We start from the raw sequence: 15,606 nt of genomic DNA on the forward strand, positions 1-15,606 counted from the left end.
CACCATCATCATCATCATCATCAGCAGTGAGGTACCAGCAACTTCTGGGCATTGCAGTTTCACAGGACAGCGGATGGCCTCTGGAACAACAGCCTACCAATGTGCTGATCAATTGTTTCAACAGGAAGACACTGCCCAAATAACACACAGATAGAGAAAGAGAGACCCTGAATCTTACCACTCCAAGTACCTCCACTGCTTATCTTCAAAATACTTTTCCTCCTTAGAAGCCCACTTTCCCCTAAAGCCTATTTAAAGATCCCAGTCTCCAGTCTCTAAACGGAGTGGAAACGGAAGTATGTGTTTGCCTACGTCTGTCCCTTAATCCCTATGCTTCACCCACTGTCAACTTCATTTTTAAGTAGCCAAGTGGGACAGGGGGCAGCTGCCCCCCCTCGATCCACAAATATTATCGAAAAGCATTGAAAGTACTCAGTTATCTGAGTTTCTGCCCGCCCTCCAGCAGAAGCCTGCCACCCGCAATGTCCTATTTACGGGGTATTTTTTACTCGTGATTTCCCAAGAAAAGCTCAACAATTTTGATTTCCTGAAAAAAGCTGCCACCTTCCTAACAAAAATCCTGGCTATGCCCATGTTTCTAAGGTCTTCAATCCCCGCCTTAGAGGCAAAATTTAAACTGTAGACTCCTCAGGGCAGATAGCTGTCTATGCTTTTAACATTGGCCAGATTCTAAACTTTAAGTGTCTCTTTCTTTAAGATTTGCTCTTCCCCTTGTTCCACACGTTGATTCCCCCCCAAAAAGTAAAATCTAAATTCATCCCCATATGTTGATATTCAAACACATACCTTCGCACAATTTAACATCTTTCTGAAGCTGCTGCATATCTTTGTTTTCGTGAACAGATCCTTCGAAACATAACAGTTTGCATTTGTTATATTAATATGTGATAAATAAATTGTGGGTTTATCTGCTTACTTATTCCAGTTGTGCGATTTTATTTTATTATTTTATCCTATATATATATATACACACACACATACACACACACACACACACACACACACACACATATATATATATATATATATATATATATATATATATATATATATATATATATATAGTGTGTGTCTTATATTCTTATTGTCCTTGTTATTTTCTCTCTGTTTTCTACCTGCAATGAAGTTTCTGCGACCAGATGCTTGATTTGCAACTGTTTTGTATTTTGGAAATACAGTACTGAGTAAAGAGAATAGGAATAGGGGTGGCGGTTCATTCTGAAGGAAACTGAAGGAAGCGACTCAGATCAGTGTTGGCAGCCCTTATCCTTAATTTCAACCAAAAGCACACACGTGTGAGTTTAAGCCTAACAATAACGACGACAACAAAAGATCAGGAAATGGACCATCAGTAATAAAGGCGTGCGTGTTTCTGAGCATGTGCAGAGTGCCTTTCCCCTCCCAGCTGATAAATCCCCGGAGAGTCAGCGGCTGTGGCTGCCTTCTTGATTCCGCACTTGTTGTAAGAGCGGATTGACTCCGATCAAATGGTATTTCTGCGTCTGGAATTCTGCCATTCAGACTCACCGGCGGCAGCGCCCACCGCAGAAACAGATCCGTTTGCAGAACTTTTTTTAAGCACATCGGATCAGCGCTAGAAATGTAGGGCCAGAAACGGGACAGAACAACAGACACAAAATCCAGCTGGTTGGGCAGTCGCAAGAAAATAAGTTTATTTCATTTATTTAAAGCCGGGAAGGAAAAACGAGTGGTTAATAGGCGCGGCAAATCGATTAATGCCTTAACTGCGGATTAAGCGGTTAGATTTTAAATAGGATTTTAAGGGGAGTTTTCCCCCCGGAACGATATCATATCCCTGAGTCCTCTCTGCATAACATCTTTCAATGCCGCGCTGGGAACGAGGTCCTTGCAAAAAAGAAAGAACAAGCGGCTCCTCGTCCTTTAGACCCACACCCAGGAGCCAAAAACACTCCCTCGAAGCCAACGGGGTGAAATCGAATTAAAACCCCACAGCCCTGACCTGGACGGCTCCTTAAATCGCTGTCTTTGTCCGATAGCCCTTCCTGAGACTTGCCCAATTTATTTCAATTAACTAATTTTGATTGCCTTTAATTAATTAACAGCCTGCGAGGGAAGAGAGAGAGAAACCAGTGAAACCATCAGGCGCCTTTCTGGCAAAACGACCTCCATTATTTCATTAAACTCCACGGATTTCAAGGGTGGGCTTCTTGGAAAGTCTTTCAAGATTAGGAAGAAGCTGCGCCCCTTCCACGATTCCTCCTCCCCCCGCCGCACATTCAGATCCTAATCTGACAAGACTCCCAGACGAGATCCCTAGGCCCCTAAATCGCTCCTCCTTTGACAAAGAAATCCTCTTGTTCCCGTTCGCAGGAGGAGATTTTCTTAAAGTGTGTTTGTGGAACAGGGCATAGTCAGCGTGGCTAGTAGCCCTCGCTGCTCCTCTCCGCGAATTTGTCCCTCTTTTAAAACCCACTTGTTTTTAAGACGTGCGTACGTGAGCTCCAAAATGCCTCCTGGAAACTTTGCCCTGCTCCTCCCTCCCTCTGCAGCCGCCTGGACCTTCTGAAACAAGTTTTCTGTCCTTTTTAAAAGCAAAAATAAAACCTCTTTCCCTCTTCAACCGGAGTTAGCCCGTCGGAAGTCGAGACCTCCCCGAAACCCTAGCAAAAAAACCAAAACAAAACCGCATCCACTCCTCAGCCTCCCTCGACGGCGACCGTTTCTCTCTGGCTGCTTCCTCCCCGCTGGTCAGTTTCCTCGAAGGGCCGCCCTACCCGTCGAGGGGAGGAGCCTGAGGAGAAGGAGAGCCCCCACCCCCGTTAATTCAGGTGCCTCCGGCCCCCAAGTCGCACAAAGCCCCCGGGAGACGGAGCGCACGGGAGCAGGCAGGCAGCAGCGCCCGCGGAACTCCGACGGGACGCACCTCTGCTGCGCCTCTCCCAGGCAGGGCTGGTGGCGTCGCTGCGCGGGCGAGCTCCTTGCTCTGCCCGGAGAAAGGTCACTCCAATCCTGGCCGCTGATCCTCGGCCGTCCGAGGACGACCCGGCCCCGTCAGCTTGGAAGGAGACGGGAAGGGCGGCTGGGGCCGAGAGCCGCTTAGGCTCAGCGAGGACTCGCAAGCCGCCTTCGCCCGCTGCTGCCCTCTGACACGAGCAGATCCCGACGGGAGTTGGTCGCCTGAGGAGCCTCTCAAATCCTTCCAGCCGTCGGAAGGAGGAGAAGGAGAAGAAGGAGAAGCAGGGTATCTCCGTCGTGCTCTTGTTGGACGGCTGAGCAAGGAAGGAGCGCGCATGGCATAGGGGAGCCCCCGGAGGTCCTTGGAAGGGGAGGATCGAGGGCTGTCCTCCTCGCCCTCCCCCCTCCCCATACCGGCCCCCTGCCCTGCCGCCAGGAGAGCTCCATGCACCTGCAGCAAGGCTCCCTTCTGAACATGACCGACGGCGGCTTCTCCCTGACTGGGCACTTGGTGAGGAGCCCCAGCGGAGGAGGGAACCCGTCGAGGCTCCACAGCATAGAAGCGATCCTGGGATTTACCAAAGAGGACCCCCTTTTGGGTGCCTTCCAAGCCCACGATGCCAGTGGCGGAGGCAGGCCCATGAAGGAGGCAGAGAAGCGCAGCCCCAGGGATTGCTTCTCCAAAATGCCAGCTGAGCAGCCTGGCCAGGGCCAGGAAGGGCCCGCGGAAGAACACTTTGGAGGTAAGGCGAGGGGTTTTTTTGGGGGGGGGTGTCAGGTCATAGTCTCCCACTTACTGGAGGAACCCAGTCCTCCTGTAGCTTCTGGGACCAGTGAAAGTGTGTGGTTCCTTTGCTTCAATATGAAGGAGACCCCCATTAACCCTCTTTAGAAGCAAGTTCGAATAACTTCATTATTATTATTATTTTGGGAAGTATTTAATGATTGCTGTCTTATTATGTTTGATGTATTATGTGCTGGAAGCCACCCAGAGTGGCTGGGGAAACCCAGACAGACGGGTGGGGTATAAATAATAAAATTATTATTAAGAGAGGGGCGCATTTTTAAAACCGGCGCATTTAAAATTAGTTAAGTGTTGGAGGGGATAACTGAGGAAGAAGAGGAGGAAAGCATTTTAAAGATCAGGCATCTTTGTGAGACGCCTCAGACACAATAATAAAGATCAGCCCTCTAAAAACCCCACTCTTTAAAAATCCCAAACACAGGGAGCTGCCTTACACAGAGTCAGACCATGGGTCCATCTAACTCAGTCTTGTCTACACTGACCGGCAGCCACTCTTCAGGGCTTCCAAGAAGTGTCTCTTCCAGCTCTCCCAGCTCTGCCTGCAGATGCCAGGCGATGGTGATGCTTTTCAAAGGAGCAACCTATTGAGTGTGTCTTTGGCTGCCCCGGGTGTTCTGTAAATTGTACAACTTTCGAAAAGGCACTATGGCATGCAAAGAGGAAAGAGAACATTTCCCAGAGCACAGCATGGCAAATTAAGGCAAGCACACTGAAACTGGACACATTCACATGTCCCACTGAACTTAGTGAGGCTCCCTGCATGGGCTGTTAATACGGCTGAGACGCCATCCATTACAATGGCATTTTATACTGAAGTACGTAAGTTGCTACAAACATGAATTTGACCAAACTGCGGGAGGCAGTGGAAGACAGGAGTGCCTGACGTGCTCTGGTCCATGGAGTCGGAAACGACTAAACAACAACGTATGTTGGGGACCAGATTTCCCAGGGAGGGATTCTCACCCTAAACTCATCATCTTGAAGGCAAGTGCTCAGATTATTTCAGTGGGACTTGCTTCTGTGCTAAGGGTGCTGTTTCCATTGGGGGGGGGGAATAGCTTTGGAGCTTAGGAGACAGAGAAACATGGTCTTGTCCAGTTCTTCAAGCTTGTTTTCTTATCTCATCTGGGGTTGCCACACTTGGATCCATTAAATGGCACGGAACCAATGGACCAATACTCCTCTGAGCTGTCCATTTTATCCAGGAGTTCCTCTCTCTGAGGGCTGCCACCTCTGCTCACGTTAGGAAGAGCTTAGCCGGTGTGGCCACCCTTAGAATACTGTGTCCCGTCCTGATCCCCACACCTCAAGAAGAGTTTCGTAGAGCTGGGAAAGAGTCAGACATGGGGCAAAGCAAAATCTCCCTGACTGGGCACTTGGGACTGGAGCAACTCCCTTTATGACAAAGAGTCGGGGCATGATAAAGGTGTGCAAAATTGTGCAGGTTATGAAGGAAGTGGACGCAGAGATGTTTTTCTACTTAGAACTTGGGGACACCCAATGAAGCTAAATCTTGGAACATTAAAAGTTCTTCTTCACTCAGTGCCTAGTTAAGGTTGCATTTCCAAAAGATGCAGCAAAGTCCACCAACCTGCATGACTTTAAAGGGGACTGGACAAATTTAGGGAGGGCAAGGCTACTTGCCTTGTCGGCTATGTTTTTCCTCCACAGTCAGAGATTACATGCCTTTGAATACCAGTTGCCTGGGAATCACAAGTGGGGAGAGTGCTGTTGCACTCCTGCCTTACTTGCAAGCTTCTCGCGGGCATCTGGTTGGCTGCTGTGAGAACAGGATGCTAGACTGGACGAAGCGTAGGTCTCATCGTTTTCTGGTCCCACCAGCACATCAAATTCAAATTGCTTCCCCCTGGCTACATTGCACTTGTGTCATGTGGATCACGCCCCACTTGTGAGCATCTGGCTCAACACCATGGGAAGCGGTGGGAAAGCTGGCTTAGGCAGACTTTGCTCTAAGCCAGCAAGATGCAATCTCAGACCTTTCCAAAGCAGATGAACGATGGTCCAAAAACAGCCATTGGAGAATGGGTCGGAATGGCCTCTGTTTTACCAGGGGAATAGTACAATGCTGGGACAAAGGGGAAGGGAAGCATCAAGCTGTGCAGAGCAGTTGAGTGGATCAGCTTCCATTCATTTAAATTTTGATATAATATTATTAACTCATAATAATATATAAATGACCAAGACCATGTATCCTTGGCTGGGCACAGAGCTGCTTGAGTTCAGCATAATTCTGAGCAGCCCTGCACAGGATTGCTGCAGTCCAGATCAGAGCTAACAGACTTCAAAGCAACGAAATCAATGGCATTTGCGTATAGGTAATAGGTTTTAGGATCCAGGGTAAGGCTGCAAAAGGCAGAAACAGTAGCAATATCGATGTTGCTTTTAACACTGGATTTTATTTTGAAATAAAGTCAAAACTGAAGGCAACAGAAAGGAGGAACACACAGAAGGATACAGCAAGATCACTAATTAAGTAATGTGATTATATGGTGCTGATTAATAGAAATACACATTTTCTTTCTTGTAAAACACTTGAAGTTTTTTAAAAGATAAAGGAGATCTATCTATCTATCATCAATCTATCTATCTATCATCTATCTATCTATCTATCTATCTATCATCTATCTATCATCTATCTCTATTAGTTCTCTGTGAAACCAGCTCAAAATTTTAAAACAAATCAAGACAAGAAGTCTGGATTTATTAAATTTGGAAGCAAATGGTGTTGAAATCAGTGGTATACTTACGTTCACTCAAATGTGCTTAGCATCAGGTAGACATGCTGGTGTGAATCAGCTTGGCTGCCCAATCCTTTGCACGCCTACTCAGAAGTAAGTTCTACTGATTTCAATGGGACTTACTCCCCGGTAAGTGTGTACAAGGTTACAGCCTTAAATCCATGAGCTCTGACTCCATTTGTTGGTGGGTTGCCTCACCTCTCCTTCTTCTCCCCCCCCCCCCCAGACCCCTACTGCTCCAAACGCTCAGAGGAGTGCTTGAGTCCAGAGCTGGCCACTTGCAACAACAGCGACGGCAAACTGTCCGATGAAGACCAGCCCAAGAAGAAACACCGGAGGAACCGGACAACCTTCACCACCTACCAGCTGCACGAACTTGAGCGAGCCTTCGAGAAATCCCACTATCCCGATGTCTATAGCCGAGAGGAGCTGGCTATGAAGGTCAACCTACCTGAAGTGAGAGTCCAGGTAAAATGTCAGGTGGTCTTCTCTTCCTCCTCCTCCTTCTCCATCTAGCCACATGGTGAAATCTTGGACAGTTAATCCTCAGGTTCTCATTTTCATAAGAAGACCTCAGTCAAAAGCAGCCTTTCCCTGCTAATCCAGTAAAAGTCTCCCCGACCCTGGATATAATTTCAGACTTTGCATACGTAGTAAAGGATTTTCCTTAATCTGCCTTTTTTTTAACACTTCAGACTGCAATCTCTCTCTAATTATGAGTGTTTAGTTTCAGATACTCTGGCTTAGAATTCTCCTAATCATGCAATGTCCAGCACAGGAGAAAGGTGTTGGTTGATTTGTTGTTGTTTTGGTAGATCATGCAATTTGAAATATCATCTACATTGATGTATGTGTTTTTAAACTTATTGGAAGTTCCCTATTTATTTATTTATAGGGTAGCGTAGATTTTGGGGTAAGAGAGGAGACGACAGAAAAGGAAAGGAGAAACTAAAATACATACATACATACATACATACATACATACCTTAGTTTAGTTTTAGTTTCCCAAGTATGTGACAATTAGGCTTAATTTTCAAATTCTTTGAATGCTCCAGAAATAGCATGTGCAATTGGCACCTCTTTCCATGTTCTTCCTGCTACAACCCTTTGCATGAAAGTTAGGGATTCATTAAACAAGAACCAGCTTTCCTGCAATGTTTGAGTGAATCCCAAAGTCAATAGTGGTGATCTGTCGTGGAACAGCCCCACAGAAGAAGATAACGATGGTTACCCAGACCTTGTTGCTGGTTCCAAAGGGGTCCCCATAACAGTTCAAGCTTCAGGAACCCCCCCCCCAAATGTAGGTCCACCACTGGTCTGGGATATGGAATAATATTATGTTATTTGAAATACAGCCTATGTGGTCGGCACCTTAGCATCTAGTAATGCCCCCAGAGAGGCAGGTTTATCAAGCTCTTTTTGTTCATTTTCTTGCTTCCAAATTTGAATTTATTGCTCCATCTAGCCTCTAGCAGCACTGCAAAATTGAGAGCAGGGTTTCTTTTATTACCTGCTTCCCCTTTTTGGTGATAAGCTGTGGATGGAAGTGCAGGATTGCCTCCCATTTAAAGTCACACAACCCTTTAAATTTCCCAATGCAGCTGTAGACATCAGCTCACTTGGTCCCCAGTCCTGGTGTGTGTCTGTGTCTGTTTGTCCCACTACTTCACCTGCTGAACGGCACACCTGGACAATGCTGGATTACCAAACAGGCAGAGTAGGCACCGGTCCGTCGGCCCCGCAACTTTTAAGGGCCCCGTGACAAATGGATCAAAACAACATTGATTTGATCTTGAAAGAAAATCAGAACCAAGCTTTCTTAGTTGAATGTTATCCCACTAGAGCAGGGGACCCCGAGATTTCGACTGCCTAGGGGGTCTCCTCAGGGTTTTATCCGGCACTGCACCTGGAGACCTGCTTGCCACAGCAGCTAAGGAAGGGGGAAGGCAACAGAACTGGGAAGCGAGCGGGTGAGAACGCCCACAGCTGCCTCCTTTCCCGTTTCACGATAAACTTAAAGGCATGCGCCCAGGGTCCGGGGGAAGAGGTGGCAGTGCTTCATCAGGGCTGAAGCCCATTGGGCCACCCCATTAGCTGAAGTGGAGGTAGAACTGATGTGCACCCATCCCTTTTGTGCACATGGAGCTGCTCACTCTGCCCTGGCTCAAACACAAAGGGCAGTGCTCCCCTTCCTGACATGTCTAGAAGCCAAGTGGACCAGCGGTTGAATTTTCCTGCAACACTGTAGACAAGAAAATGTCCTTCACAGCACATTTCTAAGCAGGAGCCCTATGTCGTCAACCACCCTGAGTTCTACAGATGAGAGGTTGTCTACAAAATAATAATAATAATAATAATAATAATAATAATAATAATAATAATAATAGGGACACGCTTCCAGCAACTCCTGTAGCCAAGCTGGTGCCCAACATATTGCTCTGCTTTCCTTCGGACCCCATCAGCAAGGCTGAGAGGGGAGTCCTGACTTCTGGGCAGTCCATACACACTGCCCAAGCTTGCGCCCTGAACACTTCAGTGCTGCTAATGCAGCAGTTTGACTTCACCCCTGGAAGCGCACTCCATTGTCTCCTGAGACAGACAGATGTCAACATCACGATGCGTCACACACAGCTCTGCCTTCCAACATCTCATGGTCCCTCTCCACCTCTTAGCATTTGTCATCCAAAAAAGTCACTTCAATCTACCTCATAGTTGGTTCGGCCCCCATCTAAGTGCAGTAACACCATGTGTGCGTTGTGGTGCCTATAGGATTCTCGTGTATTCTTCCTTCCTGCCCCTCCTTTATTCAACATAGTGCTAAGCGGGGTATGTGTGCATGGAACAAGGTCTGCTTGAGCACTGAGACTTCTAGCCCCACATGCTGTTCCGGGTTCCCCCCTTCCCAACCCTCTGGAGCAGATTTAGGGAGCATGCTAGAGGACGCATAACAGCAGACGAGCAGGTTGTCCACTTGTGCAAGCAAGCAGACCTTATTCCATGCATGCAACCATTGAGTTGAATCCTGTCCCATGTGTCCCACTTTGCAGCCTTTTCTCCAAAGGGCTGTTCAGTCCAAGCTCAGTTTGAAAATCTTTCAGAAGGGAGACCAAGAAAGGCCTTGAAGTTGCCCTTCAATAGTTAGTCCCCAGACAGCAGGCGGAGCAGGCACAGGTCACTTCCGCACTGCAGTGAGATGCATTGTATACTTCTATTGAAATTCCAGCAATTATTTCTAAATGTGTATCTATGCATATAGAACAGCACGTGCACCTTTTATGCAGATCTTTTCCCCTCTCTTGTGGTGATGCATAAGGAGCTGCTCTGTGGGGTGGGGGGAGAAGGGAGGAGCCCCTTGTCTGCTCCCCCCTTGGCGCAGCCTCCCACATGTTGGGGGCTGAAGTTCTGGAGAAGGGGGGTTTGCTGTACTTGAGCAAACTCCCACCTCACACCCCCCCCAGTGAGATTTAAAACCCTGATCTCCCAGAGTTCTAAATCTGGCAGGGTCCTGCGCATGTTAATACGGAGCAAAAGCATATATATTTGCAGTGCAGCAACCAGCTAAGCTCTTTACGGTACCCGTGTTTTTCGCTAAATGAATTGCATTGTGAGAGCCTAATTTGTTTAGAGGAGGTTATGAATGATTGCTGAAGAACTTTGCGGAAGAAAGCAAGAGCCCCTCGATTCACACACTTCACAGAAATTGAGGGGAAGTGTCAAGGAGCAATATTTACCTCCTTATCGCATCGAGATCCTATTGTGGGTGGATACATATGGAGATATGTTTTTCCCACCAAGGACTTAAAAGTACGGCACTTACCCTTAGCTGGATCCCACCAGTTGTAGAGTGTGTTGCAAAGAGGTGCGTTTTCCTTGTGTGTGTGAGCCTCCACCTCCGCCGCTTCTCAGAAACGTCAGTTCCCACCGAAAAGAAGAAAGTTGGGGATTTCTCCCCCACCCCACCTGCTTAATTGTAAGTGGGAGGTTTTTTGCAGGCTTAATTAAAGCTGAATGATCCGTAATCCCTGGATCACAAAAATGTTTGAGAAGCCTGAAATATTTACTAGTCATCTGTAAAAAGAAGAAGGAAAAAATCTGGGAGGGATTCCAAAAGCGTGTGTGTTTGGAAAAAGCAGCCTCCAAAAACCAGCACTAATTTTATCCCTTCTAGTGAGTAATGAGAGCAGATTTGGGTTTATGGACTAAGGGGAATTATTTGATGGGGAGCATGAGACAAAATTGCCTGCAGGGGGTTTCTTTTTTAACCCCTGAAGTTTGAATTAACTAAGGGAGCTCAGGGCTTGGTATGGGTTTTAAAGGATTTTGGCCGGCATCTAAACTCAGAAAGTATATGAGAGAGAAGCTCTTTTTCTTTGGGCAATCAAATAGTGCTGGTTGACTTTCAGGCAAAATTCTACTATTAAAGCACCCTTGGGATCTCATTTACTTAAATGAAAACAGGGTCCAGCAGCACCTTGTGATTATTTAGGCTTCAAGGCAAATAACTGTGATTTGGCTGTTTACTTATGAGCTAGTTTCACAGGTCTCATTTAATATACAGTGGTACCTCTAGTTAAGAACTTAATTCGTTCTGGAGGTCCGTTCTCAACCTGAAGCACCATTTTAGCTAATGGGGCCTCCCGCTGCTGCCACGCTGCCAGAGCACCATTTCTGTTCTCATCCTGAATCAAAGTTCTTAACCCGAGGTACTATTTCTGGGTTAGCGGAGTCTGTAACCTGAAGCGTCTGTAACCTGAAGAGTCTGTAACCCGAGGAACCACTGTACAAGAGATATTTTCACATATCTGAAAAGTCATGATTGAAAATTGCATGGAATGTGCATTTTGATCTACACCCGACTCTGGGGTGGCTAAGTTTATATATACTTTATATATACTTTTCAAATTTTTAAAATTAATTTTCCAGATTATTACAAATCAAACCAATTTATATTAATTTAATACAATTTCTTAAAATCAAGTTTCCCACTGCTGTTCCAAACATATGATCATCACCATTTCCTAACATAGCCGCATCATTCCTTTTCGGTGGTGGCGCCCGCCCTGTGGAATGCCCTCCCATCGGATGTCAAGGTGATGGACAACTACCTGACATTCAGAAGACATCTTAAGGCGGCCCTATTCAGGGAAGCTTTTAATGTATGATATTTTAGTGTTTTTTGGTTTCTGTGGAAGCCGCCCAGAGTGGCTGGGGAAACCCAGCCAGATGGGCGGGGTACAAATAATAAATTATTATTATTATTATTATTATTATTATTATTATTATTATTATTATTATTATTATTATTATTATTTAGAGTCCAGTTGACATCCTTCACTTGCCGTTGAACCATTCTTCCAGCTGGCCACTTTTTCCACCTTACAAACAGCACCTCGGTTACATCTTATAAATAAACAATCCATTTCACAATATACATTGTTGTTCCGGACTTGGTGTGCTGGGAGAGTTAATTACTATCTTCCATTGTTCCTCTTTCCGAAGTAACAAACAGAATAACATAGCATCAGCTACACCAGGCATAGGCAAACTTGGCCCTGCAGACGTTTTGGGTCTACAACTCCCATCATCCCTGGCTAACAGGACCAGTGGTCAGGGATGATGGGAATTATAGCCCCAAAACATCTGGAGGGCCAAGTTTGCCTGTGCCTGAGCTACACACATCCTTTTCATTATATAGGGGAGGACAGGAAAAAGGAGGCCATTTGAAAACCGTAAGAAAGCATAAGAAAGCAAAAATCACCTTATACTCCACCTTCCTTTCCTGGCCGTAAAGGTTCTCAAGCTTCAAAGAAAACATTCAGATACCTTCAAAGAGCCAAGCCCTGTCCGTTTGGCAGCTGACTGATTGCAGCCTATTAGCATATGTCGGTCCAAGAGCACCTCTGGATTAATGCCAATTGTCCGAATTATGGAGGAACCAACCACAAATCATGCTGGAGACGGAGGCTCATCTATGGCAGGGACACATTCCCAGGTCACACACCCCTTTGTATTTCAAGTTGGCAGACACAGGCTTGAGTGGCACAGCAGGATGCAGTGAGCTCCCCAGATCCCACTGGGGAACATAGCCAGGATTTTTGCCTCATAAATTCTGGTTTCCTCTGCCTGAACCTCCTCGCTGCTCACTGAAGCACCCCTCTATTGCAAGGGCTGCCTAGTCCAAGTCCAGGTTAACGAAGCCGCAGGAGAGAGAGCAGGAGGGGCTCATCAACAGTTTAGCACCTGCATGGCTGACTGAATAGGCTCACAGCTCACCACATCACAGCCTTTCCTGAGTCATATCGCTGAGCTTTACCTTATAGGTAAAGGTAAAGGTAAAGGTAAAGGGGACCCTTGACCATTAGGTCCAGTCGTGGCCGACTCTGGGGTTGCAGCGCTCATCTCGCTTTATTGGCCAAGGGAGCCGGCGTACAGCTTCCGGGTCATGTGGCCAGCATGACTAAGCCGCTTCTGGTGAACCAGAGCAGCGCATGGAAACGCCGTTTACCTTCCCACCAGAGCGGTACCTATTTATCTACTTGCACTTTGACGTGCTTTTGAACTGCTAGGTTGGCAGGAGCAGGGACCGAGCAACGGGAGCTCACCCAATCACAGGGATTTGAACCGCCGACCTTCTGATTGGCAAGTCCTAGGCTCTGTGGTTTAACCCACAGTGCCACCCGCGTCCCTGAGCTGCATTATATTTCTACTTAAATTACAGGGGTTGTAATTTGTTATGGTGAATATCCTATGAGCAGTGCAGCTTGCCAGATGAAATTATCTCCTCTTGTCCTCACCCCATGCCATGTTCTGGGGTTCTCCCCATTCCCCCCAGAGCCAAATTCAGGGGGTGAGAGGGAGGAGAGAAAGCCCCATTGCACAAGCAGAGGTTCTTGCAGCAGGTTTGTACTGACGGGACTCCTTGGGTGATTCCTTGCTTATTGTTTCCAAATCTGCATCTATGCCTATAAATTAGCACGTGTGGATTTTACACAAAACCGTGTTTTGCATTCTCATTTTTTGAACGCATTGTCACTGGCTCAAGGTGGCCAATGTCGATGTGTTTTATGATGTCTTTGTGGGAGGGAGATCAAAAGCAGGAGAAGCTTCCTTATGTAGATTGTTGTCGTTTAGTCGTGTCCGACTCTTTGTGACCCCATGGACCAGAGCACGCCAGGCACTCCTGTCTTCCACTGCCTCCTGCAGTTTGGTCAGACTCATGTTCGTAGCTTCGAGACCACTGTCCAACCATCTTGACCTCTGTCGTCCCTTCTCCTTTTTTAAAAAAAGAAATATATTTATTAACCTTTTAAAATTTATACAAAAAAAATATACAAAAATTAAAAACACATATAATTTCATTCACTTATTTTCTTTTAACTTATTTCTCGGACCTCCTCGGACCTCCCCTTTTTGTATTCCAATTCAAATTATTCATTCAGCAAATCCTCACCCTCAATTTTTACTTAATTTTACACCTTTCTTTCTTCTTTTTTCCCCAATTATCTTAATCATTACAGCTGGTAACCACTTAGATTCAGTCCAACATCAATCTAACATTCACTAATTTTATAATATTTCCCAAGATAGTCCTTGAATTTCTTCCAATCTTCTTCCGCTGTCATCTGTCGCCCCTTCTCCTTATGCCCTCCATCTTTCCCAACATCAGGGTCTTTTCCAGGGAGTCTTCTCATGAGGTGGCCAAAGTATTGGAGCCTCAGATTCACGATCTGTCCTTCCAGTGAGCACTTAGGGCTGATTTCCTTAAGAATGGATCAGTTTGATCTTCTTTTATGTAGAATAGGATGTCTCTATTTTCATCTGAGAAATGTTGGAGGGTATGTGTCTGCTTTGTATTTATGTGGTCTTCCCTTTTCCCTTTAGGTTTGGTTTCAAAATCGGAGAGCCAAGTGGCGTCGTCAAGAGAAGCTGGAGGTGACATCCATGAAGTTGCAGGATTCCCCCATCCTCTCCTTCAACCGCTCACCTCAGCCCTCTGCCATCGGGACCATTGGCAGCAACTTGCCCCTGGACTCGTGGCTGAACCCGCCCATGCCCAACACCAGCCCCCTGCAGACGTTGCCAGGATTCGTGGCTTCCCCACAGAGCCTCCCCAGCAGCTACACCCCTCCCCCTTTCCTAAACTCTCCCCCCATGGGACACACCTTGCAACCCCTAGGAGCCATGGGGCCTCCACCGCCTTACCAGTGCGGGACAAACTTTGTGGACAAATTCCCGCTGGAAGAGGTGGACCCCCGCAACACCAGTATTGCTGCGCTGAGGATGAAGGCGAAGGAGCACATCCAGTCCATTGGGAAACCGTGGCAGACAATATGAGGAGGGAGATCTCTGGCTCGCGTGGTTTGCGAGAATGGCTCCCCTTGCTCCACCTTTGGAAAGTGGTCTCATCCCTTAGATCTTATGCTCTGGACAGATAAGCAAAGACTATTGCTGTTAAGAGTGCCCCCTCATTCTGTGCTGTAGAAGCGACCTGAGCATTAAACAGAAATCGTTCTGCACCTACCTACGTACCGACCAACCCCTTAATCCTCCAATTTAGCCACTGCAATCTTTGTGTTCTTCCCCACCTTTGGCACAAGATTTAGGGTTTGGTTCTAGCTTTGCTTTGATTGTTGTATTTCTTCTTTTTTTAATGATCTAATCATCCAATATCCCTGACTCATTGGCTGGATTACAGTAGAGGTGACAAAGAAGCAGGAAAATGTTGTATCCTTCCTAGGGACGTTTTGTAAAATTAAAGCACACATATTTTCAGACAGGACGCTGGGGTTGTTAATTCTGTATCTATTACTTATGGTTTGTAATTCTAAATCTGTTGACTGTGGTTTGCGGCATCCCTCTGGACCATCAAGGTTTGGTTTTGTAAGCTAAATCAGTAAGCAGATCATCACATATTATTATTATTCGTTCCATTTCTATACTGTTTTATATTTAAAGGGGGGTGGGACTCAAAGCGGTTTACAGCACACTAAAACACCAAATAAAACCATGCAGGAGAAAACGTGACTGAATAAAGTCAAATATAAAGTATACACCCAAAGCAACATTAGCAGGAAACTAAAATGT

General features: G+C 46.4%; 1 protein-coding gene across 3 annotated transcripts; it reads left to right on the forward strand.

Annotated features, from left to right (window-relative positions):
- Positions 1–2,883: 2,883 nt before the first annotated feature.
- Positions 2,884–15,279, forward strand: RAX (retina and anterior neural fold homeobox). Of its 3 annotated transcripts, none has more exons than XM_081213157.1 (3): positions 2,884–3,701; positions 6,749–6,990; positions 14,404–15,279. In XM_081213157.1, exons 1-3 carry the CDS (start codon positions 3,404–3,406, stop codon positions 14,854–14,856), a joined length of 993 nt encoding a protein of 330 aa, XP_081069283.1. In that variant the 5' UTR covers positions 2,884–3,403; the 3' UTR covers positions 14,857–15,279. The 3 variants fall into 3 exon arrangements, with proteins under 3 accessions (XP_081069283.1, XP_081069284.1, XP_081069285.1); XM_081213158.1 differs by having other exon boundaries at positions 6,749–6,978; XM_081213159.1 differs by having other exon boundaries at positions 6,773–6,990.
- Positions 15,280–15,606: the final 327 nt, after the last annotated feature.

The sequence above is a fragment of the Podarcis bocagei genome (genome assembly GCF_964188305.1).
Source record: "Podarcis bocagei genome assembly, chromosome: 11".
Taxonomy (NCBI): domain Eukaryota; kingdom Metazoa; phylum Chordata; class Lepidosauria; order Squamata; family Lacertidae; genus Podarcis; species Podarcis bocagei.